The 27,297-nt window shown below is 48.4% G+C and overlaps 1 protein-coding gene across 1 annotated transcript in view; it reads left to right on the forward strand.

Moving 5' to 3' along the window:
* The window catches only part of Kif5c (kinesin family member 5C), a 159,914-nt gene that overhangs the window by 113,344 nt on the left and 19,273 nt on the right, over window positions 1-27,297 (forward strand). Inside the window, exons 14-23 of the mRNA XM_005346393.3 lie at window positions 215-421; window positions 2,607-2,753; window positions 5,947-6,135; window positions 9,297-9,414; window positions 12,529-12,605; window positions 13,661-13,770; window positions 16,389-16,490; window positions 16,707-16,767; window positions 21,375-21,446; window positions 23,785-23,889. Coding sequence (XP_005346450.1) covers window positions 215-421; window positions 2,607-2,753; window positions 5,947-6,135; window positions 9,297-9,414; window positions 12,529-12,605; window positions 13,661-13,770; window positions 16,389-16,490; window positions 16,707-16,767; window positions 21,375-21,446; window positions 23,785-23,889 — 1,188 coding nt within the window. The remainder of the gene's footprint in view (window positions 1-214; window positions 422-2,606; window positions 2,754-5,946; window positions 6,136-9,296; window positions 9,415-12,528; window positions 12,606-13,660; window positions 13,771-16,388; window positions 16,491-16,706; window positions 16,768-21,374; window positions 21,447-23,784; window positions 23,890-27,297) is intronic.

A 27,297-nucleotide genomic window follows, 5' to 3' on the forward strand; every position in this document is an offset into this window, starting at 1 on the left:
AAAAAAAAGATTCCCAAGTTAAAAAGTAAAAAAGAGAAAAGATTTTTGGAATAATATATGAAAATGCATTTAGCATCTGTACCATACAGTGAGAGTTCCCGGCAGCCCAGGCTGTTTTCCGGTATCTCGTTATAAAGTTGCTCTATGCGGGTAGAGCACAGGTCGTTGCTGTATAATTAGTGGAGTCACCCACTCTTCCTTCTCATTTCACCAGCTTCTGGCCTCCACAAGAAGAGACTACGAGAAGATACAGGAGGAGCTGACACGCCTCCAGATTGAAAACGAGGCAGCCAAAGATGAAGTGAAAGAAGTCCTCCAGGCCCTGGAGGAGCTGGCTGTCAATTATGACCAGAAGTCACAGGAAGTGGAGGACAAGACCAGAGCCAATGAGCAGCTGACGGATGAGCTGGCCCAGAAAACGGTTGGAGCAACAGTGTTACAGGGGCGGGACTTCCTTGTTGAGAGATTTATATAGGAAGGCAGTTGGCTGAATGCTGTGACCTTTCCTCTAGTCCCTTCCCCCACAGACTGCCCGTCACAGCCGTTTTACACCCAGGAAACATGTACTGTACTGCCAGCAAGAATGCATTCAGGAATTAGTTGAGTGCAGATTCTAGATCCAGAAAAAGCTCAGGGAAAAATTTGACTTTATGACTCTCGAACCCCAGGCGAGATGTTTCAGCATCTTCAACAGTAATTGCTTTGTTTATCAAAATGGCAATAATATGCTCCTTGAGTGGCCTGAGTTAGCCACTCAGCACTGAGCAAGGACAGGTGTGTGTGACATGGTAACACCGGAAGTGTTGTCATTGAGAGCAAAGGTGGGGACCATTGGCATTATGCATTCTATTGTTTACATCCTGCTGAATGAGATTGCTCCCCCCCCCCCCCAGTTTCTTGTCCTAGCTTCAGGAGGCCTGAGGTAAGCCGGTCCTGTGAATTTGCATTCAGCCTGCATATGGCAGGAATTCCAGTTCTTCCCAGAGAAACGTGGCAGGCAGCGGGGCCAGTGAGCACTTGGTGAGGTAGCTGTGCCGTGACCTTTGCTGGCTGGGCATGGGTGGTGAAGTTGAGGTGGCTGCTGCAGCCTGTGGCTCTTGGTGCTTCTGCCTAATGGCCTGGTGTCCAGGCCTGTGCCAGACCATCTTACAGAAACAATAGTCCCCGGGACACAGACCACATGGCGAGGAAAGTGTTGGCGGCTGGTGGCGGAGTGGATAGGAAGTGTTACTTCCTATTTCACGGAGAAAGAAAGTCCTTCCTGATGGCTTCCTGGAGAAAGGACTGCAGGGTCTGTGGTGTAAAAATAAGGTGACACGAACAGTTGGCCATGGCGGCCTAAGCTGCCGCAGACTCGCAGAGGCACCTACACCGCTTCGGCTGTGTTCTCCTGGGTTTGTACAGCTTGTGTTTTGTGCTCCTCAAAGCAAGGCACGATTTTCCAAACTGTGCTTCTAATTTTGTGTCAAAACAGCTATTATCAGACTGCGTTCATACGTTTTACATAAGCTGCAGTGACTAGCTGGCTACAGCTAGTACAAATGCCTTCGCGTTAACTTGCGAGGCTGCAGTAGATTTGCTTCCGTATTGGCTGCGTTGGTACCGAGATGCCAGAAGGAGGGTATTCCGTGAGTGAAGAACACGTTACTTCTCATGGCAACAAACGCGGAGGGTAGAAAAGAGGTGAGCTTGCCAGAGTTTGGGGAGAAAATAGGGCTTCTGCTGCTTAGGAAGGAGCTGGATTTTGGAACTTGAGTCATTTTGAAAAGTTACGGTATTTGTCTTCCCTGGGGATTAGAAGATGTTTTAAGTTGTTTTCTGCACTCATTGATGTTTGTCTGGGCCATTGATTCCAGACCCATTAATTAGAGTATTTGGAAGTGGCCCAGGGAGCATAGAACGGGTACTAGAACGAGGGAGGTGAAAGGAGCTTGGCGAGCTAGAAAACACGATTTAATACTGTAGCCATAAGTGCCTGTTCTCGCACCATCCTCTGCATGTAGACGCCAGAAGTCAGCCTTGGGCAGCGGTCCTCGGTGCTCTCTGTCTTGGTTTTTGAGACAGTCTCATTCTTTTGGAATTCATCGAGTGTGCAGACCGGCTGGCCATGGGCCACAGGACTCCTGCCCAGCGCTGAGGTAACGAGTGTGCACCACCAGACCCAGATTTCTGTTACATACCCTCCGGGAATCGAACTCAGGTCCCAAGTACCTCATTGACCGAGCCAGCAGTCCAACCTTTTGTTTATTTAAAAATCTGCATTTACAGTCACAGGTGGAGGTCAGAGCACCGTTTGCTGGGATCAGTTCTTGCGTTTACCTGCTGTGTTGTCTTCTAGGCCCTGGATTGATCTTTAATAACTCACTTTGCTAGCATGGATACTGTCAGCAAAAACATACCTGGTCTTACAAGATAATATCTCCGTATTAAGTTCCCCTGCCAGAGAACCGAGTGCCCAGCACCAGTTGGCCTTCTGGGTTCTCCTTCACTTAGACCAGAGGGATGATCAAGGAGCTGAGTCCGGCCTGGGCTGTTGAGCTCTGGAGGCTGCAGGAAGGAAATTCATGGGCTACCTTGCTAACTTGGGGTTGAATTGGTTTCTGCAGACGACACTGACAACGACCCAGAGAGAGCTAAGTCAGTTGCAAGAGCTCAGCAACCACCAGAGGAAGAGGGCGACGGAGATCCTGAACCTGCTGCTGAAGGATCTGGGGGAGATAGGCGGCATCATCGGCACCAACGACGTGAAGACGGTGAGCCGGACTTCAGTCCTCCGTTCCTGCGCTGCCTGTGGTGTGATCTGGGCTTGGTGGCACCTGAGCCTCAGGGCTGTGGTCCGTGCTGGGAAATAGCTGAGGCAGGGGGAAAAAAAGCTGGTGCTTGAAGGTTGGGGGGGGTGGTGGAAGAGAGGAACAATTCGCCTTTCCGATCTGGGGAGCGTCTTTCTGTCTTGGTCGGTCTTGTGTGACTTGGTTTATTCCTCGGCCTAACTCGTAATGTCCCCATATTGTCCTCAGTTGGGGGAAGTCTCAGGTCAGACCTTAGTTGTCTCCCCCTTAAGAGCCCAGTGCCGGGAGAGTTCTCTAGCCAAGCAGCACGAGTTATGTAAGCTTCTAGATGAAAGTCACAGGCAACCGGCAGCGGCTCTCGGAGTAAACCACGCTTTATTATCTGCAGTGGAGAGGCCTTGTTATTCAGCGTGATCTGCATCACCTGGGGCTGATTAGCAATACAGACCCGCGGCCTGCCTCAGACATACTGAAGCAGAAATTACCTTTTAACAAGCTTCTCCAGGTGACTCGTGGCTTATTAAAGTTAGAGAAACAAATTTGGTTTCCCTGAAGCGGCTCAATAATACAGAGGACCCAGCGTCTCTATTCTGTTTCCTCTCTGGCTGGCCCCAGCCTGTTTCCTTTGCATGGCCTTAAGCTTTTGCCTCCTGGAGCAAGATCACTGCTCTAGCCCCGATCATCATGTCTTCTCTCGCCTACATCCCAGGGAGTGTGGGCTGCAACACCGACTGCTTTTATCCAGGAGGGAACTATATGCCAGAAGTTCCCAGTAGATGTAGCCGAGCAGCTGCAGGTCGTATGGACCATCCCAAAGGAGAGTAAGATTGTCACAAACGGTGTTATCCCCTGGAGTTATGCACGCTGCTGCTCCTGCAGGCAAGGAAGTGAGAGAGGTGGGGAAATGGAGGGCAATCTAAAGTTGTCTAAAAGCTGGGATGAAAAGGGAAAGAGAGAAAGAAATATCTGCCAAGAACAACAGTCATTGGCCACGATGTACTTTGTTGTCATTAACCAGGAAAACAGCATAGAGAATCACAAAAATAGCCTTCTTGGAGTAAACATTGGATGAAGTCCCCTTCACACTTTTGAGGGGTACTGTTGTCTTCTGAGGATGGTGGTGACCCCCAAAGCCTGCCCCTCCCCCAGGATGCTAGTGTTCCACAGTTCTGAAGGGCATTGCTTCCCAGTGGTGGAGCATTGACGACACTGGGCTGAGGAGCGGGGCTCCTTAGCTTGCTGCCCACAGATCCTGGAAACAGAACCCTCTGAACGGAAGCACTTTACGCCTTTACTGAACAGCCCTTCAGTGTGTTGGCAGTGGTTAAACCCTGGGAACCCCTGCAAAATTTAGAGATCACCTCTGGGAAACAGGAATCCCTTGAAAGGTGCCGCAGGTTTAGGCTGAACAGATGAGACCTTGTACTTTGATTGCTGCAGAGAGTCTCGTGAGTCCGGGTCAGTCTGTCAGCCCAACCTGGTCATTCTGTGCCTGAGGGGTAATTTTTAGAGCCGCATGTTGGTGTTGAGCAAGGTAATTCTGGCTGTCCAAGGCCTCTCAGGACCAGGTGGGCCTGATCTGTGGGAAGTTGGTGTCTGTTGCAGGTGGCAATAAGGAGAGGTGGTTTTATGCTAAGGTCTAAAGCAGAGCCGATCAGCTTGCTGATGAAGCCAAAGTGTGCCTGTGCTTTGTCATCAGAGGCCCCTCCTGCTGGAAGACGGATTTTTAAATACTCTCCGGGTGTTTTGAGATTATTTTTAGACTCCAGACATTGGCTGCCCTAGTAAATTTCACCGATGACTCTCCCTTGTAGATCGTGGTGTTCTTAGAGGGCCTTGTTCCCTGATGGGCCAGCGACAAAGGCTGCAAGTGGTTTCCACTCGGTGTTCCCATGCTGTTGCGTTTACCAGCAGGCTGGACTGAGGAGCACTGGAGGGAGGCAAATCTCAGGCAGTCACAAACCTAACACGGCCTAGCAAGGGCCTCCAGGAAGGGGAGTCGCAGCTGATAGCTGTGTTTCACCTGGCTGTCGGCTTGGTATTAGGTTGCAGTCACTGTTAAGTATTGATGAGTTCTCATAAGGTTAAGATCGCAGGGCTGGGATGCAGAACCATGTGTTTTATATTCGCTCCCAGTTTTCAGGGCTTATGCTCAGTACCATTTAAATCTTAGCCCTCAAATGTATACATGGAAAAAAATGTCTAGTTAATGGCAGCAGTAATAACATAAGGGGGTGGGAGGGGCAGTGAGAGGACACTGTGGAGCCTTAGAAAGCAGAGCTAGAGTCCTTGCCTTCAGCCGACGCTGCTGTCCTTGGGCTGGATTCTCCCGGGACTGAACACTCTTCCTAAAGTGCAAGGCTGCCCTCTGGTGGCGAAATGTAGTACACACACCGCTACTTTCTCTATGCCTTACTTGGCTTGTGTACCAAGCATCTCAGCTTATTCCAAATACCTTGTTTCTGATTTTTGGGTCCCAGTGGAGCTCTGAAACGTAGAAGCCAGATATAGCTCACTCAGGCATCCTTCCAAGATTACCGCTTCTCAATGTAAACTTAGGCTTTGTTCTTAGATATCTTAATAAGTAGGAGGGCAGGTGCAAAAAGGCAAAGAAAAAGAGACTGGTAGCGACAGGTAGCCAAGCGGGAAACCTTCACCGCGAGGAGACGCTGGAATGAGTGCTGCATCCCCAGGCAGTAGAGGTTTTGTTTGAAGATTATGGAAAAAAGTCTCTTATGGCAGTAGAGACAATGGGCTACCCCACCACTGAGGAAGATATGGAAAATTGAAATTCTGGGCTGAGCTTCTCTACAGGTTAGGAGCCCTTACAAGGGACACGATTGTAGTCATGCAAGGTAAGGCTTCTGGGAAATTTTCTCCTTGAAGAAATTCTTCAGTAGTTTTTCTTCCGGCGTCATCTCGTCTATCCTCAAATCAAGGCCAGTGAAACGCACGGCTAACTGAGGAGTATGCTGGATGGTGGTTTCTGACGGGAACTTTCTTGTGTAGTCTCCAGTGCCTTGACACTGACTTGGTAGAGGCTATTTTCAGTTTTTCCTATGATGAGACTTTTTGCCACAAAGCTGGGGGCGCCTCAGGGACCCATGGTCAGGTTCCAAGGGATCCACGAACTTCTGACGTTTCCTTCCGTACTCAGCTGGCAGACGTGAATGGCGTCATTGAAGAGGAGTTCACCATGGCGCGCCTGTACATCAGCAAGATGAAGTCGGAGGTCAAGTCCCTCGTGAACCGCAGCAAGCAGCTGGAGAGCGCCCAGATGGACTCCAACCGGAAGATGAACGCCAGCGAACGGGAGCTGGCGGCTTGCCAGCTGCTGATCTCCCAGGTGGGCTGTCCACCCCTCCCTGTTCATGCTCCCCTGTTGAGACCTGTCCCCTCCATGTCCTTCGTGGGGCAGTTCTGGGCTGCAGCAATGTGTACGCTTACTGTTCGGGCTTGAGATGTCTGAGATTGTCCCAGTAGGCTGGTCACAGCTGTGCAGCAGAGTCATTTGAGGGGCAGGCACCAGCGTGGCCTAGAATGTCTAACAGCACCGCGAGGCAGACAGGACATCATATTCTGATTTGGCTTTAAACGTACACAGTGATAGAAAGAGCTCCAACCTAGTTGTCTGAGAGGGGTCTACGGTTGGTTTTTTATTACACAAATAGTGTTTAAAGGGTCCTTCAGTGCTGATATGTGATGGAAAGTTGATAAATATGATGTAATCCTTTGGAAAGCACTTGGAAAATACAAAACCAGAAAAAATGTAAGTATCGTGTGTGTGTGTGTGTGTATGCTCATTGTATGCACACATGTGGAGGCCAACTTTGACTTTGGTGTTTGAAATATTTAGTCAGGGGCCTTATCCCAGGCCCTGGCATCCATCTTTGGAATACTGGGCAGGAAACTCCATTTCAAGCCCCCTCCCCTGGGAGTTGCTTTAATCCAAACTCCACCTCTGAGAAAGCCCGCTAAGAAGTGACCCCTCCCCAGGGAGGGTCAAGACCACTTCCACAGGCTACTTAAACTGCCTCAAATAATGAACACTTGGTCTCCCCTTTCCTCTCTTCCCCTCTCCATGCTTTCCCAGGACCACCCGTGAGCACTGCATTAAACATGGGCATCTTTTATTCGGTTTGATTTGGTCTGATTGAAATTATTTGCATCAGCCGAGAGGCTCGTCTAAGAAATATTCCTAACATTTGGGTAGCCTCTATTTCTTCTCTGTTTTTTGAGATAGGATATCTTAGTGGTACTGAACCTGGTGCTTGTGTTTTGGCTACACTGGCTGGCCTGCAGTCCCCTGGGTCCCACCTCTCTTTGCCCATCCTCAGTTCTGGGGCCGTAGGCAAATGCCACCACTCAGCTTTTACATGGTTTCTAGGCATCCAGATGTGGGTCCTCATGCTTCTGTCCTCTGTGCTATATCCCTAGCCCAGACATGTCTTTTGGGCTAATAATTTTATGTATTCTGTTTTTCATTGGTAATAGAGATGAAAATTTTAATTTTCATATGGTATTATAGTTTTGTGGTTAAAATATTAAAAGCTTGCACCCACCCACTGAGACAGTGGGGCTGATCTATTGGGAGCTCACCAAGGCCAGCATGGGACTGAAAAAGCATGGGATAAAACTGGACTCTCTGAACATGGCGAACAATGAGGGCTGATGAGAAGCCAAGGACAATGGCAAGGGGATTTGATCCTACTTAATGTGCTGGCTTTGTGGGAGCCTAGCCAGTTTGGATGTTCACCTTCCTAGACATGGACGGAGGGGGGAGGACCTTGGACTTTCCACAGGCTGTTTGGACTGGAGAGGGAGGAGGAGAAGGGTGGGGGGAGGGGGAGGGAAATGGGAGGCTGGGAGGAGGGGGAAACTTTTTTTTTCCTTTTTTCAATAAAAAAAAAGAAAAAATATTAAAAGCTTCTATGGAAACTGTTGAATGCACTATTATTTTACATTATGATAAAATATATTACCCAAATACATACCTGTTGATAGACAAGTGATGAAGTTATGTGGAAGAATATTATATAGGACTTAAAAAATCCATAAAACTTGGGTATTTGGGAAATATAATTATATAAAATTAAGTTAAAGTGAAATGTGTTATATCTATGTCATTTTCTATCTATGTAAAATATGCCTTAATTTGTGAGACAGGGTGGTTTGTGGGTGAAATTCATACTGCATTTTTGTAGATTTGCTCTATATTTTATGGCTATATTGTCATTAGCAACAAGAACTTTTTTTAATTCGCAGCACGACATTTTTATAATTTATAAAAACTGAGAGAGAAAGATAAACGTTAGAGAAAGGTACAACTCATCTCTAGTTTTTAGGGTACCTTTGAGACCCAAGCTCATGGCATGAGCTTGAGGGGTCTTCTCCCAAGAGCTGAAGTCAGCCCCAAGCCGAGCATCCGTGGCCAGCAGCCCAGTGTTTTCTGTGTCCAGCTAGACAAAGTGGCCCCACATCCAAATCCCTGCTACACCCTGCACGTGAATACGACTCCTCAGATTAGGTCTGCTGTGCCTGTGTCGGTGAGGGAGAAAGGAAAACTCAGTAGCGGAGCTCCTGGACGAGGCACTACTCAGTCTGCAGGGCTCGGAGTGTGCCCTCGGTGTGACCATAGGCTGAGAGCTCTGTTCACTGCAGCCAGTCGGGCCAGAGCAAGGTTGAGGAGCACTGACTCAAGCATGGGGCCCAAGCTTCAGAGGGACACTGACTGGAGTGTGACAGTTAGGAAAACTGAAAAGTTAGGAAAGTCTTCCTACGTCAGCAACGAGTGTGGCTTCCCACGAGGCCATTTCATACTCCTTTATACACTGCCGTAATGTACAGAAAGCCATCGATCCCCTCACTGCTTCCTAGAGGTTTAATACTTTAACGGCTCTTCGTTTTCTGGTTTGGTTTAAAGAGTCTAACAATGCTTGCTGAAACCCTTTCTTCTTTGGTTCTACCTTCTTCCCCAAAAGCCGTGTGTGTGCATGGGTGTGTGTGTGTGTGTGTGCGCGCGCGCGCGCGTGTGTGATGGATCTCTAATGACCAGAGTTGGTGCATTGTGTCTGAGGGACAGAAGAAAACTAGATGAACTGTTTGAGTCTACAGGTACATGTTCAAAGAAATAGGACTTCAGCCCTAGATGGATCCTCGATCCTTCACACACACCCTTCTCCTGCGCCTTATGGTGCTGGGGACTGAACGCAGGCCATTGCTCGTGCTAGGCAGGTGCTCTACTACCAAGCTACACCAGTGTTTGCCGTGAGGAAGGCTTTGATCTCCACACAAGGGACATGGTATGCAGTGTGTGTGTAGACACAAGCTGCAGAGCCCATGGAAGAAAGAGAACTGCCTTGGTCCTCAGGCAAAGTCGAAATATGAAGCATTCCATGGTGAGGTCTCTACTTTGTCGCTTCCTATTGGCCAGCTCCAGACAAGCCTGGGCAAGCAGACACTAGCTACTCACTCACCTTTCCTGCTCATCTCTTTTCTTCCTCAAAGCATGAAGCCAAGATCAAATCTCTGACAGACTACATGCAGAACATGGAACAGAAGAGGAGGCAGCTGGAAGAGTCCCAGGACTCGCTCAGCGAAGAGCTGGCCAAGCTTCGAGCCCAAGGTAAATACTTACAGTTCGCAGGTGTCAGGCCCTGGGCCTGAGTCAGGCTCTAGCTACCGGAGTCTTGATGTTTAGATCTGTTTGGTTACAACAATTCTGGGTCTGCTGGGAACCACTGGAAGAGAGCTATGCTAGCCTCTCTGAATCTGCTGCCTTCCCAGCTTCCCTCTGTCCACCAGATGCCCGGGGCAGCATCCCCCTCTTCCACCCCAGATGGCATCTGGTCACTAAGCAGACTGTCTCTTGCACTTGTCAGATGTCTCTGGCTCTGCTCATCTCTGTTCTGACTGCCTTGTGCAGCCTCGGTAGAGATGGTGGCTAAGTTGATATGCCACTGGGGGGGACTCACCACCCACCAGCCTTCTCTGGACTAGCCACCTGCTGTATCCCGGGGTGACTCTGAAGCACCAATTCTCTTATGTCAGACCCTTCCACAGAGTTCTGTACTCACACTATGGCTGAGGTGGGAAGCTCAGCTTTTGAACAAACTCTTCCCTTAGCCGAGTGATATCTGACACGCAGGAAATACGTAATAAATGTGAGTAAACAGAAGCAAAAAAACCAAAAATGGCAATCAGAAATGCAGAAGGCAGAACAAGATTAAGAACTTTACAATGTGCAGAGTGAGACCGACTATAGAGAGTAGAGGCTGGAAATGAAAATTAAATTTTTACAGAGCAATTTGAATAGCAATACCAGTTCTTCATAACATTTGATCATCACATTTTAACTATATTTTTAAAGAATTATCGTGTGTGTGGTGTATGTATGTGTGTATTTGTGTGTGTGTGTACATGCACAGGTGCCTGAGGAGCCAGAAGAGGTTGTTGGATGCCCTGTCGGTCAAGTTATAGGCACTTGTGCACCACCTGGTGCGGGTGTAGAGAACTCAACTTTATACTCTGGAGGAACAGCAAGCGCTCTTAACTACTGAGCCATCTCTCCAGCCCCTCGTCACAGAACTTTAGATCAGAAAAGCGTAAACAAGAATGCAGAGAAGAGGGGAAAAGGAAACCGTCCAAAATATCTGAAAGTTCAATAGAATTTAATAGAATCTCGGTCTTCATGTCGGAGACAAGACATGCATGTAGCTATGTTGGTGGTGCAGTGTTAGGTTAAAATCTTCAGTGCAGGTATTAAAAATGAGTTCTGTGATATTGGAAATTAATAGTTGAAATAAAAATGCTTTGATGGGTAATAGGATTGATAATGTTATTATTTTATTTCTTTTGTTTTTATGTAAAACTATTTACTATAATATACATGCTGCTTCAGGTTCAAAGGCAAATTAAGAACGAGCCCTGCCATAGCTCTGGAACAGTTTATGGTAGTGGTAAAGAGTGAATGCTGAGAATAGAGTATGCCACCTAACATTGGATTAAAGAAAAGCATTCTTGCCGGGTGGTGGTGGCACATGCCTTTAATCCCAGTGCTTGGCAGGCAGAGGCAGGCAGATCTCTGTGAGTTCAAAGCCAGCCTGGCCTACAAAGAAAAAAAAAGGAAAAGCATTCTCCCCTCATGCATATATTTCCTGCAGTGGGGTCATTGAATAGACATACGTGCAAGGAGAAGACCTGAAATAAGGTAAAACAGACCAGAGATATAATGAGTTAGATGTCACTGTCCAAATGACATTTGCACCTGCACCCCCCTGATGGAAGAAGGCCATTGGTTAATTAAATAAAGAAGCTGCTTGCCCTGATAGGTTAGAACGTAGGTGGGAGGAGTGTCATTGGTTGATTAAATAAAGAAGCTGCTTGCCCTGATAGGTTAGAACGTAGGTGGGAGGAGTGAACGGAGCAGAACGCTGGGAGGAAGAGGAAGTGAGCTCAGAGACTCGACAGCTCTCCTCTCGGGGGCAGACGCCTCAGAGAGACACGATGCTCCTCTCTTGCGGGCAGAGGCAAAAGCTCTGCTCTCTGAGGCACACGCGATGCAGCTCCGACCCAGGATGGACATAGGCTAGAATCTCCCTGGTAAGCCACCTTATGGGCTACAGCAGATTATTAGAGATGGGCTAGTCCAGGTGCGAGAGTTAGCCTAGAAGAGGCTAGATAGAAATGGCCAAGCAGTGATTAAATGAATACAGTGTCCGTGTAATTATTTCGGGTATAAAGCTAGCCGTGCGGGCAGCGGGGTGCTTGGGACGTAGACCCGCTGCACCAATTACAACAAATGGCCCCCAATGTGGGGCGCCAATTGAAGGCGTAAGTCACAAACAATGCCACAGCAGTTTGGAATTATGATTAATAGGGTAGTATTTATTTAAAGGGGAAAAAACTTACAGATCACCGTCAGCCCTCTGCACAACCAGGAAGGGAGTCTAGTCGCCGGCGGAGCAGGAAGTGAAGAGAACGGAGAAGGAAGTGGCCGCTTTTTTAAAGGGAGAGAGACCACGCCCCAATGGGCTGGTATCTCAGCGGCTATAGGCTGGAGGAGCGGAAGGACCTCCCGCAACACCCCCCCCCCCAAGCTCTCCAGCTCAGGCTGCACTTGCCTGTTGCTCAGGGAGCCCCACTTAGCAAGAAGAGCACACAGAAACTGCTGGCAACAGCCCCACCCACCTGGGACCCCAGTGAATCCAGAGAGCATTAGGATCTATTTCTGCTTTCCTTGTTTGCGTCTTTAGCTTGTTTTCCTGCTTCAGATCCTTCGCAAACCATCAGCTACTCTGGGAGGTAAATTAACTCCTAGTGAAATTTTGCCAGTGACATGAATCCAGATGTCACCTCACACTCAGAGGGCCTCTGTAATCTGCAAGGCTTGATCAGGTCCTCATGTTGGCGCCCTCTGGGGGACACTCTCAGAGGCCAGGTGGGAGGCAGTTCTGGGGCTACCTGCTTCTAATTAGCCCCTTCCTTTCCCTGGCTGCTCCTCCTAGGGAGACCCCAATCCACGTGAGGTCCCAAGTGACCTGACTGGCAGAGAGGCCACAGGAGAGGTCAGCCCTGGCTTCGGGTGCTTGGTCAGGAGGTGGACACTGGTGCTTCTCTGATACAACCTGGCTGCTGTTTTCACTATGTTGCCATGGGTTTTTTTTTTTTTTCCTGAGTTTTTGCTTTGGGTACAAGTCTTGCCAGTTAACACTGAAGTCACTTTTTCAATTTGAAACAGAAAAAATGCATGAAGTCAGTTTCCAAGATAAGGAGAAGGAGCACCTGACAAGGCTACAGGACGCTGAGGAGATGAAGGTAAGTGTGTGTGTGTGTGTGTGTGCGTGCGTGCGTGCGTGCGTGCGTGTGTGTGTGTGTGTGTGTGTGTGTGTGTATTTGAGGTGTGCGTACATATCCTCCGACCTGCGCACATCAGCGTAAAACAGAGAGGAGAGGCATCCTGGCTGGGCCTTCAGAGCAGCTCTCCTGGGGCCTCATGGAGTCAGGAGATGGTGAGGGGACTGCCCAGTAGCCAGAAACTGTAATCTGTAGGTGAAGGTGTGTTCCTGAAGAAGCAGGATTATGGGCAGCACCACAGTGACCACACAGGTCACGTGACTCGTGGTAACGTCTCAAGGAAACCTTTCCTTTCAACCCCCACAAAGAAGATCTTCGAACCCAAGTTTCCTAAAACACAGACCTTCATGGTCACGTTTAAATCAAGAATGGAAAATGTAGGAAAAAAAAAACAACTGGGAACTAAAGCGTTCAAAAATGAATAAAACGGTCTGGAAAGAGCAGGAATTCTGATCGATTTGGACAAACCACGAGCCTCGCTGAACAGAAGCTCACAGCTAATATTCTGCTGTGGTTCTGCTCCGGCCAACAAAACACAGCCCCGCCTTCTCTGGTGGTCTGCTCTGACTTGAGAGTGCTTTTGGACGTCTCTGAATGCCCCGTAGGTCTGTGGTGGGCTGGACAGAGAGAGGGAGCTGCCCCTTGATTCTGCAGGTGAGGCAGTCTTCTTCCAGGGGTTAAGCGACATGTCTGAGGTCACTCGGGTAGTAAGAGGCCAGTGTTCTGACTGGCTTGGCTGGGAAGACCATGTAGCTCAGATGAGTGGTTGAAGCAAAGGCTAACTTCTGTATAATTATTGGGCTGGTGTGACTCCAAGGCCCACTCAGTTTCATGACAGATCTGTGGGCTTTGCTGTGCAGATGAAACAAGGCCAGGAGCTTGGGCCCAAGAGCCAAAAACCACCCGTAATTTTGGGATTTAACATCTGAGGGAGGTAGACATGGATCCGGGGCTTGTCGCTGCGTGGGCAGGATGCCAACAAGCTGATGTGACATTTCTCCTGGCCTGGCTTGCAGAAGGCTCTGGAGCAGCAGATGGAGACTCACCGGGAAGCGCACCAGAAGCAGCTGTCCAGACTTCGTGACGAAATTGAGGAGAAGCAGAAAATCATTGATGAGATTCGGGAGTGAGTTGACTCGGGGCTCACGGGACATGGGGTGGGCATGCTCAGGCCTTGTGAGCCAGCCTTAAAGGGCATGACTTTTAGCTGGGGGCCCTTGTCTCCTGTGCATGGGCTCTGTACCCTGCCTGGGTGGCGCTACCTCCTAGGTCTGTTCTTCCATCTGGAGCCCGGCCTCCTGGGGCTCTGGTATAGCAGGTGGCAGGCAGACTCAGCCACCCCTCTGCGTCACCCCAGCCTGGGGCAGAATCAGTTCAGTGGTGACTCGGGTTGGGAGATACATGCCCAAGAGCCAGAGAGAATATATTAAAGTATGGGGGAAAGAAAGAAAGAAAGAAAGAAAGAAAGAAAGAAAGAAAGAAAGAAAAGAAAAGAAAGAAAAGAAAGGAAAAGACGGTTCTTCCTCCAGGAATTAATAAACACTCCAAAGAAGCCATTTGGCATTGCTACCCGTTCAGCCCAACAAAGAATGCACCCGCAGTTACCTGGTCACCTGTGTGCACACCTCAAGAGGCCTATGCCAGTGCATCTGTGCACAATGGACACCAGCACGCTGCACCACTGCTCCGGGATGGTGCCATGGCAGCTTTTAACTCCAGATGCTGCTGTATAGCGCCACCCTGCCATCTCAGGGTCTCTGGGGAGCTCCCTGTTCCACAGCACCCTTTCCTTTTCTGTAGCGCAAGTCCCCCAGGTGCAAAGCTCCCTTCTGGGGGAGTCCTGTTCTAGGGGTTCTTTATTCTCTTTGCATAGCAGATCTCCTTGGCAGTCTCCACACCTCTTTGCAGAGCAGCCCTTGAGATGTTCCCCCAAAAGGCGTACTCTCAAAGAACACATGTCTACTGAAATACCACTTTCCCCATCGCTCCTCCCCCCCAACTGGGCCAAGGTACCCCCACCCCCCAGCCCCTCCGCTTTCTGCAGATGAAGCATTAGATTTGGGAAGCAAGGTTGAATTATTTACTTAAGGTCACACTGCTAAACGGGAATCAGACTGGAGCTAAGCGTTTAATTCTCCAGGCTACTGATCCAAATCTTCGCCCAGTATGTGAGCTGCCTACAAGTGCATTTGCATCTTGAGGGATACGGGGCAGCGGAGGGGAGTCTAGGAGGTGGCCTGGCCCTGTGCAGTCTGCCTAAGGACAGGCCGCGGCATGCCTTCTCCCCCTCCAGCACCTGCCCCACCTGATCATACCTTGAGCTTCCCCTGGACATGGTTCTGATTAATCTCTCTCAAAACATCGTGGTGAAAGAGAGGGAAGAAAGGGAGAGAGAGAGAGCGCCAATACCTGAGTCCCTGCCTGGGGAGCTTGCTCAGCTCCGTATCTGGGTGCTTCTGACTTCCTTCACACAATCCTGTGGTCTCAGCCCCACAGAAAGCCTGGTTTCTGAGCACTGGCGTGATGCAGAAGTACATTAGACATTCCTGTCTTAGGGTTCCTATTGCTGTGATAAAATGCTAAGAGCATAAGCAACCTAGGGAGGAAAGGGTGCATTTCAGCTTACGGTTTACAGTTCATCACCCAGGGAAGTCAGGACAGGAACTTAAGGCAGTGGCCATGGAGGGATGTCACTTGCTCCTCATAGCTTACTCAGCCTGCTTTCCTTTTCTTTTTCTGTTATTTTGTTTTTGTTTTTCAAGATAGCCTTTCTCCATTTAGCCCTGGGCAGTCCTGGAACTTGCTCTGCAGACCAGGCTGGCCTCGAACTCACAGAGATCTATCTGCCTGCCTCTGCCTCCCAAGAGCTAGGATTAAAGGTATGCATCACCACCCGCTAGCTCAGCCTGCTTTCTTACAGCACCCAGGACCAGCTCAGGGATGGTAGCAGCCCTCCCCTGTGAGTTAGTCCCTCTCACATCCACATCAACCATCAGTTAAAAAAAAATATACACTGCAGGCAGATCTTCTGGAGACCGTTCCTCAGATGAGAGCTCCTCTTCCCAAATGACTTTAGCTCCTGTCATGTTGACATGAATCTGGCAGGCACAACCCCCAACCAGATGATGCTTTTCTGTCTGCACACAGCCTGAGTGGTGCTCTTCGCAGCGCTTGTCTGAACATCCTACAGACCTGGGGCTGTCCCCACAAGCAGCTGAACTCCTTGGAAGATAGCTTCGGGCACCTTGGGGCAGCGGGGGTGGGGGCGGGGGCTGGAAGAGGCCAAATAGTTACCTGAGTGAACAGCTGTCCTCTGGGTGGTTACAGAGCAAAATCTGTGAAAGGGCTCTCTCTCTGTGAAAAGGCTCTCTCTGTGTGAAAGGGCGCTCTCTCTCTCTCTCTCTCTCTCTCTCTCTCTCTCTCTCTCTCTCTCTCTCTCTCTCTCAGCATCACTCTTTCCCCAATGTCACTGTTTCCTCCACAGAAGCCCTTGCACACAAACTAACTATAAACACACCCTCAAAGCCTTTGTTTCATTTCATGCTTCCTAGCTGCTCCCCAGAAATCAGTTTTCAGTTGGGCAGAGAAGAAGCTGTGAGCCTGTTCTCTGATCCCCAAATCCTCCTGAATCGCTGCCTTTATTGCACAGAACTAATGGGGCTGGAACCGACCCAGGGCTTTAGGCGGATGACTCAGAAAGTTGGGGCTGATCTGGAATATATTGCTTTTTCCTCTCGCTTTCAGTTTGAATCAGAAACTGCAGCTGGAGCAGGAGAGGCTGAGCTCTGACTATAACAAGCTGAAAATAGAGGACCAGGAGAGAGAAGTGAAACTGGAGAAACTCCTGTGAGTGCACCAGCATCCCGACTGCTTGTCCCTGGGAGGGCCTGAGAAACAGCCTCCGTGGTGGCGGCTGGCCGGATTCTGGCTAAGGCCAGCTGTCAAAGCAGCGGTGGCTTTGTCTGTTCTTTGCTTAGCCTGGCTTCTTTGCCACAAGTGCAAATTACATTGGCCCCATTCTGGTTCTCCCTTGGCGGCTCATGGTTCCTTTCTGTCTCTCAGGTTGCTCAACGATAAAAGGGACCAAGCCAGGGAGGACCTCAAAGGGCTGGAAGAGACCGTGGTGAGTTAGTTTCCAACCCGGTCCACTCTCAGAGGCCTGGTTTGTTTGCGATCTACTGAATTATTTATTCTATAATTTTATCTGCATCTGCCTTTCCTGTATAGCAGTTAGACACAAAACAATCTGTGGCAAACTGGGATTTGTAGATTGACTTCCAGCAGAAGTAATCCATTGGTTGGTTAGTCAGCCGTTAGCACTGTAGTCCTGAACTATCTTGAATGAGAGCTGAACTCCATGGTACACCAGCCACTGCACTTTGTGATTCTACTCAGCTTTCAATAGATGTTTAGCGAGCTCCTCCGGAAGCTGGCACTTGTCTAGGTACGTGGGTCTATCAGTATGTAGTGTAGAGACGTCTCCTTTGTAGACGCTGACCTCGATGAAGGGAGCCGAGGGGAAGAGCATGCTGGGAAGAACATTCTGGAAGCAATAACATGCGGCATGTGGAGGTAACAGGGATGGCAGCGTGCGGCTGGGTGAAGGAGAGTAGGAGACAGGCCTAAGAGGACAGTCATTGCTGGGGCAGGTGCCTTGGAGAGGGGCCAGAGAGAAGAGCAGTAGATGCCACCAGCCTCTGGGAGGCGCTGTACTTGAAATCGCTCTTGGGTTTCGCTAGCAGCTTGATCCCACGTCGCAGCTGTGGCCTCCCACATACCGTTCTAACACCAGCGGAATGTGGTGGACATGGGTCTAGGCTCGCACGTGTTTACACTCCGCAGCCCTTTCTGAGCCCACTCCTGGGTCATGTGGTTTATGTGGGGCAGAGCCCATCCCCACATCAGACGCCCAACCCAGAGAGTCAGACTGTAGGCAGATGGCCACGTCCATCTGGGGTTGAGGCTGCATGCTGGCTCCTGGGCCAGGACAAACTGCTCCTCTGAGGAATGAGGACACAGGCCTTGGGGACAGAGGTCAGATGCCTGTGCTGACAGGAAGCTGGGCTTTCAAGGGTGAAGTCTGTAGGGAAAGCAGCTGCAAAGCCAGGCAATTGTTTCAACTACGTTGTTTAACGGAGCAGTGCAGTTCATAACTGAATGGACTTAGAGAATTGCAGGAAATTTTTGAGTGTTGAAATTTTACTAGATTTCTGCCAGCAGGGATGTGTGAAACTATGGGGTGTCTTCTACTTATACCTCCATGGACCCCCATTCCCGTGTGTCCTTTTTACCTTCCGTGCTTCTGTGGTCCTCACACAGGGCTTGCACATGCAGATTGTGAGCATACCGCACACTCATTTTCATGATGTCTTCTGAAAATGGTCACGTGCCCTGATTGTCCATGTGATGCTCATATACATTCCTAGGCACTCACACACATCTGCATCTCACTAATGGCTTTTCTCATTCAAACACGTTTTGCTCATTTACACAAGTTGTTACGTACTTTAAACTCACACTTTCTTGCCTTTTCTCTTACTTCCTCTCACACTTACAGACCGATCTGCACAAGCGCTCAGTAAACTCACACGTGTCCACACGCAGTCACAGTTCACACTCATGCTGACTCACGCAAGTCACTCTCGTGGGCGCTCTCTCTCTCTCTCTCTCTCTCTCACACACACACACACACACACACCACTCTTCCCCCCCCTCTCTCACACACACACACACACATACACATACACACACACACACACACACACTCTTCCCCCCCCCACTCTCTCACATTCTCACACACGCTTCCTTGTTCCCGTCCCTGTGAGCGTGATAAAGGATTGGTAGCCAGTTCCTCTGCTTTCTGGGGTTCTTGGCTGTGTATTAAATGACATGTTTTCTAGTGGCCTCCATTATCTACTCGATTATTCTCGCTCCTCCCCTCCCACAAGCTTATTTCCTTAGTAATGTAGCCGCGCCTACACACACTCACCCTCGAGGGCTGCCCCCCCACGTCCACACATGTCCTTCCATCCCCCACACAAGGACAAACCATGGTGCTTCCTTTTCATCTTCCTCTTTCCCTCACCACCCCCACACCCTCTTCCTTAAATCCAGGACTAGATTCCTGCAGCGTGTGCTGTTTTAGACGCAAATGTTTGTCCTTCGCTTTGGATCCTTCCCAAGCTGAGCTGTAGATGTCTTCAGAGACAGGCTCTTGCTGTCCTTGGCTGTCCATTCAGTTCTCAAGGCCTCTTGTGCGAGCCCGCCCTACCTCGTGGTTGTTGTGGGGAGGGGTAGGATGCAGCAGCAGATTGCACTCTGGGAACCTCTCTGCAGACTGACCATCTATGGTGTCCCGTGGCTCGAGGCAGGATACTAACCACTCCCTCTCGATCCCACCTCACGCGACACTGACCACCTCTCTAGTGCTGTCCTTACGGTTCACCATTATCGGAAGCTTAGCCTCAAGCTCTTGAATGGAGGGCAGAAGTTGCTGATGGGAAGAGAATTGATAGGAGCCAGAGGGAGAGGAATAATTATGAATGTGATGGAGGAAAGATCGTTGCTGCAGGAAGCCAAGAGCCAACTGCCCAAGCATACAGCAGCATAAATGCCTTAAATGCCTTTGCCTGTCCCCACCACACTGTTCAAAATGAGAGAAAGGGGCTCAAAATGAGAGAAAAGGGCCGGCTTAGGGCCCTTAGGTGATAGCTATGTCCCATGGAAAGGCCTGGCTTCCGGGCAGCATATCAAACCTTCTTGCCTCCCTTTTGTGCGGTGGTGGTTTTTGTCAGAAAATATTAACTGCGATCAAAAGTAGGCAGAAATAAGGACCAACATGTAGGGCATTTGTAAACGTTAAGGGATGTGGAGCTGCGCCCCCTCTGGCAGGGGTGGAGAGCAGCCCGGGTAACGGTGAGCAATGCACTGTGTCCCTGTTCCTGTGCCGTGAGGCTACTCACTTGCAGATGGTGCTGTGTTCTCAATATCTGTAATATTAGAGCTGGGTGGCTTCCCGCAGAAAGCAATTTACCTCATCCGAGGATGCAATTGACTTCAGGTGCTTCTTATTTCAACACAGAACTGGACCTAATAATAAGGCCTTAAATTAACAGAGAACTGTATTTTCAAGAAACTGTTTTTCCTTAACTCTGGGTCCTGTTTCTACCTTTTTAATGCTAGCATTCATCCCCTAACATCCTGTCAATTTATATAGATAAAAGCATTTCAAAGATTCTCCATCTACTTCTCACTTGTAAGGAAATAGTGTACATGAAACTAATATCTCTTGTAGAAAACATACGAAGAACCGGCTTGGAAAGATGGTTCAGTAGTTAAGAACATTCACTACTTTTGTAGAGGACCCGAGTTCAGTTCCCAGTACCCATGTAGAGCAGCTCATAACCACCTGTAATATCAGCTCCAGAGAATCCAATGCCCTCTTCTCAAACCTTCCGGCACTTCATTCATATACATGTGTACACACATGTGTGTGCATACACACACACAATAAACCTTAAAAAGGATAGATGGGACAGTGGTGTACAACATTAATCTGAGCCTGAGAGAGACAGAGGCAGGAAGATTAATATGTTTGAGGCCATCCTGGTCTATTTAATGAATTCAAGGTCAACCAGAGCTACAGAAATTAAGACCCTTACTATTAGTTTTATATATATATATATATATATATATATATATATATATATATATATATATACACACACACACACGCACGCACATATAAATATAAATATATGTGCGTGTGTGTGTGTGTAGACTAAAACTTGAATAGAAGGAAATATTGTGGTCTTCTGGTTTTGTTACCAAAGATTGCCAGGTTTGGTTCAGGCCCTCGTCTCATTATTTATAATCTTAGGTGTTTATTCATAGAAAATAATGAAGGAGGAAATTGCCAGCTCTTGGGCTATGAACTCCTATTAACTGTCTTACTGAGCATTTACTGTGTGCCAGAAACCTTCCTAAGGGCTGAACCTTCCTGTTTAGTCTTGACACCAGGAGCCAAAATTTCCTCATCTTTACCTTAAGAGAAAACACATAGGAGGCTCAGGTGATTTGCCCAGGACCACCAGATGAAGAGTCTGAGGGGTGCTTTGTTCCATGAGCTGATGATATGGGGCAAAGATCCTTGTGGTTTGGGCCAGTCGTGGGCACAGAATCATGGGAAATGCCAGTAGTAGGCGTAGACTCATGGGAAACGCCAGTAGTGGGCACAGAGTCATGGGAAATGCCAGTGGTGGGTGCAGAATTGTGGGAAATGTCAGTAGTGGGCGCAGAATCATGGGAGATGCCAGCCAGTTTGGGTGAGAAAAGCCACGGTTACCTTTTAATTTGGCTTGTTGGTATGATGTGTAATATTTATGTGGGAAGTAAACAAAAACAAAAGCAGACCCCTTAACCCCTTATCCTGGCAGGTGACTTCCTAAGGAGTTGTGTTTGGCTCTTTTAAGAGTGGAGGAAAGGAGCTGGCTATGTTCTGACTTGCAACCTGTAGCTGGAGTCCCCAGGATTCTGCACCACATGTGCGCTCCTGATAGCAGTGTGGGTTAAAGAGTAGGCAAGGCGCAGGCAATACCATGGTACCATCAGTATCACTGGCAGCTCCAGCGACACAGCGGTGGTGTCAGGGAGCTTATGACCTCTAGAGGAAATGCAATACCAGTTCAGTCCATCACCTCACGGATGCTACCTGTGAAAACTCTCTTTCAGTCTAGAGAACTGCAGACCCTTCACAACCTGCGCAAACTCTTCGTCCAGGATTTGACCACCCGTGTGAAAAAGGTGAGAGCCGTCATTTCTGAATGGGTGGAGGAAAGATGTCGGCCACGGGGTATCATCTCCAGCTGAAATATCACCTGCTCAAATTAAGGCTGGTTATACTTACAAATTAATTACCTCATGCCAGAGAATGTTATTAAAAGGATGCGCTAGGGGCTGAAATTACTTGGGAATATTTTACCATCTGATTTTCCTTCTAAGTAAAAGGAAGTTATAATGCTGTTCCTGGCTGGTCTTTATTTAAAATGACATAGATTTGTCTGGCCTTTGCTATGTGAAAGTCACTGTTTTGGACCAGAAAAGCTGGGAACATTCTTGTCAGAAAACAAAAGCATGGTCCCCTAGTGTACAGAAGTGATATGGCCAGAGCCTCTTGTTTGTCCAGGCAATTGTTGAGGCGCTTTAGTGTCGTACTTGTTTATCCCAGCTCCCGGGCAATAGGTTCTTGCCTCTCTGTGTTGCAGGTGCAGATCTAGGCTCAGGTGTGATGACAGGGCTGAAAAGAGGCATAAGTCTGAAAGTTCTCAAAATCCTGGTGAGCCTAGGGGATCTGTCTCCAGTGGGTCAGTCAGAAATTTAAGACATGAAGCCAGAGTGTAATGGAGCAGGGGCTCGTGGAAGAGACAGGAAAAGATTGAAGGAAGGTATTAAGAGAAGCATCTGAAAATGTTTGGTAAAGGCACATGCATGTTTGAGTGTGCGTACATGGGTATGTTCTCGAACACATCGGAGTATTTGAGGAAGTCAAAAAGTAAAAAGGGAGCAGTTGATCAAAACAGGCCTGAGGGGCAGAACTAACGGCACAAATGAGTAGGCTACTTAGTAAAGAGAAGGCACTGAGTTTTCCAGAGGCCAGAGAGAGTCAGTCTGTAGCATTTTGCAGGAAGCCCTAGGACGGCGGGAAGAGGCCACATCTGACGGCAGATGTCCTCAGTGGAGGAGGGAGGAGAATGTGGAGCTGGGGGAAGATGAGATCAGACTCAGCCTGCTGTGGATGGAATCTACTAGAAATGAGCTAAGTGGGTTGCTGAGCAGTGGTGTGCGTGCCCAACAGAACACAGCATGCAGTTGGCAAGCCCCTATGGCAGCATGGCTCTACAAGTTGAAATCTTGGTGATGCAAATATTGAAGACAGAGAATCATGGGAGTTTTCAAAGCCTAAATGGCAATGCTCAGTCCACCGTATGATGAGCACAGTCTACAAAGCCTGTGTTACCTTGGGGCCTGCACCAGAGAGGAAGATGAGGGCAATGTAGATGTGATGGAGAGGCTAGACAGGATGGGTATCTGATGAAGACTTATGACAAAGAAGACCTCTGCCCCTGGGAGGAAGTGGTGTGTTGGTCAGATGAAAAGGTTAAGAGGACACCGGAACCCCCTGGTCTCATTTTATAAAACTTCCTAAAGATGACCCTACTTTTAGATTTTCAGCCTATGGGCCTCTGGCAGCTACGTAGGCATCACCTGAGAATTTGTCTAAATGCATAATTCACCCCCTGATCTGAGGAATCCAAGATAGGGGTGAGCTGAGCAGTCTGAGTTTTAACAAGCATCCCCAGGAATCTCGGAAGATATCATGTTTGAGAACATGTGTTTCGGGCTGAACTGACAGTGGAAACCATTGCCCTTCTGGAGAAGGATGATTCCTTCCCCAGTCACACCAGACAAACATGTTCTGCTATTTTTGCACTCAGGTTGTGTTTGCACATGTATTTCAATTTATCCATGCCCCCTCACTTGTCAAGAGTGTGGTGGTGTTGCCAGTTTCAAGATCTGATAAATCCGGAGGATTTTCCCAGCACCTGGGTGCTGTGGCACGGCTGAGACTGACTCACAGAGGGAGTGCATAGCTTTGGGTGTTTAAGAGACAACCTGAAGCCGTTAGGATTTCCCAGCGGCAACAGTGACTTGGAATGACAGGCTTGGTGATTTCTCCCCTGGTCCTGATGGCTAAGCTTAGCTAGAGTCTTATTTTCACACTGGTTCTTCTCAATAAGTTGTGACCGCGTACTTTTTGAAAAGAAGACTCTCTTTACCTGCAGGGAAGAGGCACGTTTCATTAAAGAGAAATGTGTGTAGCATACAAAAGCAGATCTGAAGGTATTCTTGTCCCAGCATTCTGAAGAGATTCTTCTCACAACACTTAAGCGCAAGCCAAGAGAATTTGTCAGAAAGTCCGAGTGGACACTTCTACAGCTTCTCTTTGTTTTCACTTCCAGACTGTCTTTTTTTTAGTGGGATTGGGGATTTTTCCTTTTCAAGAGCTTTGATGTATCTTGAACACGGGGTAGGCGAGTAGGGCGGCAGGGTGTGCCACTAACTGTCATGTGTGTCCATGCAGAGCGTGGAGCTGGACAGTGACGACGGAGGGGGTAGTGCCGCCCAGAAGCAGAAGATCTCCTTCCTGGAGAATAACTTGGAACAGCTCACCAAGGTGCACAAGCAGGTGGGTGAGCTGGCTATACCCCACCCCCAACCTCTGCTCTCCCATGGCTCAGCCTTGGTTGCTTGGCTGACAGTTCTGAAATTGGGATGTCTGTGCGTGGTCAGAGAATGTGTGTGCTGTGTCCTTGAAAATCCCTGACTCTTGACTGGGAGTGGTGGCATGTACCTATATTCCTGGCTACCAGGGAGGTGGAAGGATTACTTAAGTTTTTTGTTTAAGATATACTTATTTATTATGCATGCAGTGTTCTGCCTGCTTTTATGCCAGAGTACCAGAAGAGGGCACCAGCTCCTTACAGATGACTCTAAGCCACCATGTGGTTGCTGGGAATTGAACTCTGGACCTCTGGAAGAGCAGCCAGTGCTCTTCCCCTCTGAGCTACCTCTCCAGCCCCCCACTTAAAATTTTAATACTAGCCTGGGCACCATAGTAAGATCCTGTCACAAAGCGACAACAAGATGGTAGGTCTAGGAGGAGTTAGGGTGAAGAGAGAGGAGTGGATGTGATCCAAAAACATTATAAAATTTCTTAATAACCAAACAGAAAAGTCCAGGCCTCTAGCCCTCAGTAACTTCCTTCGTATATGGAAAAACTTTCTTTGGCTAACAGGATGGCTCATGGCATAGTTGTGTGCTGCCACGCTTGATGAGTCCAGTCTCCAGAACCCATACTGCAGGGGAGAAATGTCCTCTGACCTCTGTATGTGCGCCATAGAACACAAGTGCCTGTATACATACAAGGTAGGACTACACACACACACACATTAATGAGGCTGACTTCCTTTGACGGAATCCCCTTATATGGAATCTATATGTAGAAAATGAAAGGGGACACACTCTAGGGCTTGGAGTGAGTGCTGAGCCTTGTGTTTCCATCCTGCGTTCACCCCACCCTTGCATACTAACTGGCCTTGTGCTCTTCCCTGGCATCTCTGAGGCCCCTTTGTAGAACAGAAGTCTCCACAGAGTACATGTGCTGACTGAGCTGGTTCAGGTCCCTTATTCTACTGCCAAGGAGACAGCACTTCATTCCACAGATGGTGTGGTGGTTTGAATGAGAATGACCCATAGACTAGCATGCCTAGTCAGCTAACAGGGCCATTATGTTGAAAGGATTAGAAGGACTGGAGGTGTGGCCTTGTTGGAGGAGGTGTGTCACTGGGGGTGGGTCCCATGCCAGGCCCAGACTTTCTGTCTGCTGCCTATAGATCAGGATGCAGAACTCTCGGATACTTCTCCAGCCCCATGTCTGCCTGCATGCTGCATGCTTCCAATAATGATAATGCACTATCATCTGAAGCCGAAGGCAAGCCCCAGTTAAACGCTTTCTCTTATAAGAAAGTGTCGTGGAGTCTCTTCACAGCAATAGAACAGTGTCTAAGACAGGTGGGGACCCAGAGACTGGAACCAGCAACCTGAGCTCTGTTGTTCTCATCTTTCCTTGGCCATCTTGGGTGTCCCTTGGGATGGTTTTCCTGATGTCTATCCAGAGTGACAGAGAGCGATGAACATGGCCAGGATGGCACAGACTTAGGCAGGCCATTTGCCCCCCCCCCCTTTCTTTCTGTAAATGTCAGCATGTCCATGACTTTTTCCCTCTTAGGGTTTGATGTAGGGTACAAGTGGCCTAACTTTTGGGGCTAGGTCTAATGGCACGGCATTTCTCTTCGACTTGTGAAGTTTGTTTCTGTAGAGCTGTTGATGACATTTTCCCCAGAGAGAGGATGGGAGATCAACATAGTGAAATCATTCAAGCAAGCTGATAATGAGAAATACAGAAGCAAAGACCGCCAGGCATCTTGAAATCTGGCTCTGCAACTCATTATTTTATTCATGAATTCAAGGAATATTTATTGAAAGCCAAGTCTGCCAGGCATGGAGCTGCTGCTGGCATAAGCAAAATAGGTCACAACAGGAGCAGCTTGCTCTGATACCTTTTTCTGATTTTTCATCTTTTCTCTGATCCATCTGGATTCCAGCAATTATAACTGGAGATTAAAGGGCCATGCCCTGGGCTCCAACACTGCCATTGAGCTAGGCTGGGTGGGTCCCATGCAAGGCGATCTGCAGTACTACGGCTTCTCCTTCAAGATGACTGTCCCTATCTTAGGGCAACATGTCCTGCAAACTTGCCTGCTCCTTAGGGATAATGCCAGTTCCTTGCCACGGAGGTATTTATGGATTGGTCCTGCTGTTCTTAGAATTTAAGGTAACTCAGGAGAAAAGATTAAGTACAATGATTTCTCTCTGTGTCTTCAGCCTTGAACGGGATGAGACAGGTTAGGTAGGGATGGAGGGGGCATTCAGCAGAATTCTGATCTGAAGAAAGGAGACAGAAATAAAATCCTGCCAGACTCTCATGGACCTTGTGGCAATCTCTTTTCCCATTCTTGTGACTAAATGCCTGACAAGAAGCAACTTTAGGGAAAACAGATTTATTCTACATCACAGTTTGAAAGCAACAATCCATCATGGCAGGAGATGCATGGAGGCAGGATTAGTTAACAGCTGCAGGGCATTACTTGAGGTTTCGGGGTGCAAGCCTGGACCTTTGCAGTCCTAACAAGCTAATCTCAGCCAGTGTCATCAATAATAGCAATTAAAACGCTGAGCCGTGGTGAAAGGCAGAGAAATACTTAATCAGTGTGGTCACACTGAGAAGGGGAACAAGCAAGGAGGTCCACTGACACCCCCCGCCCCAAATTCATTATGGCATATTTTCATGAGGTTTAGGTTTCAATAAAGGGCAAGGACAATGTATAACTAAGCTGCCCATCACTAGTCAAACTATGGTCCTGCCCATCGCTGCTCATTCTTTTCTCTGCCTCTGCTTCCGGTATGTCTTACAAATTGTTAGAGCAGGGTGAGATCTCTTCCCGAGAAACAAGGTCCTCCTGGCTGGCACCAGGACTTCAGCCTTTCTACTTCCCCAGCCCGAAACTTCTGGGGACATTCCAATTCCTTGGGGATCATTGTCTCGATAGTCTGGTAACCAAAGACGGGGACACAAGTGTCTCTCTTTAGAAGGTCTTCCCTCCTGCCAGGATGCCTGCAGTGACGGAAACTCCCTCACAATCGGGCAGATCAGGTGGCAGAGAGTCCAATGCTGGAGTTCATCAGGCTTTCTCTGGTTTTCATTTTTTTTTATTTTTTTCCTCAGTCCAACATCCTGTGGGGTGATAATGTCCCCCATTCGGGATGGATCTTTCCCCCATAGTTAAACCTTCCTGGAAATTATCGAAGGCATGCGTAGACCTACGATCACAAAGACAGTCAAGTGGACAGTTAGGCACCATCAGTCTACCCCTCTCACTGGACATCCAAAAAGATCAATTTTATTTCATTTTATTTCACTTTTAACTTTATTCTTATGTTTCTTTCTTTTTTTTTTTTTTTTTTTTTTTTTTTT

This window comes from Microtus ochrogaster, chromosome 4, assembly GCF_000317375.1.
Source record: "Microtus ochrogaster isolate Prairie Vole_2 chromosome 4, MicOch1.0, whole genome shotgun sequence".
In the NCBI taxonomy this organism is placed as follows: Eukaryota; Metazoa; Chordata; class Mammalia; order Rodentia; family Cricetidae; genus Microtus; species Microtus ochrogaster.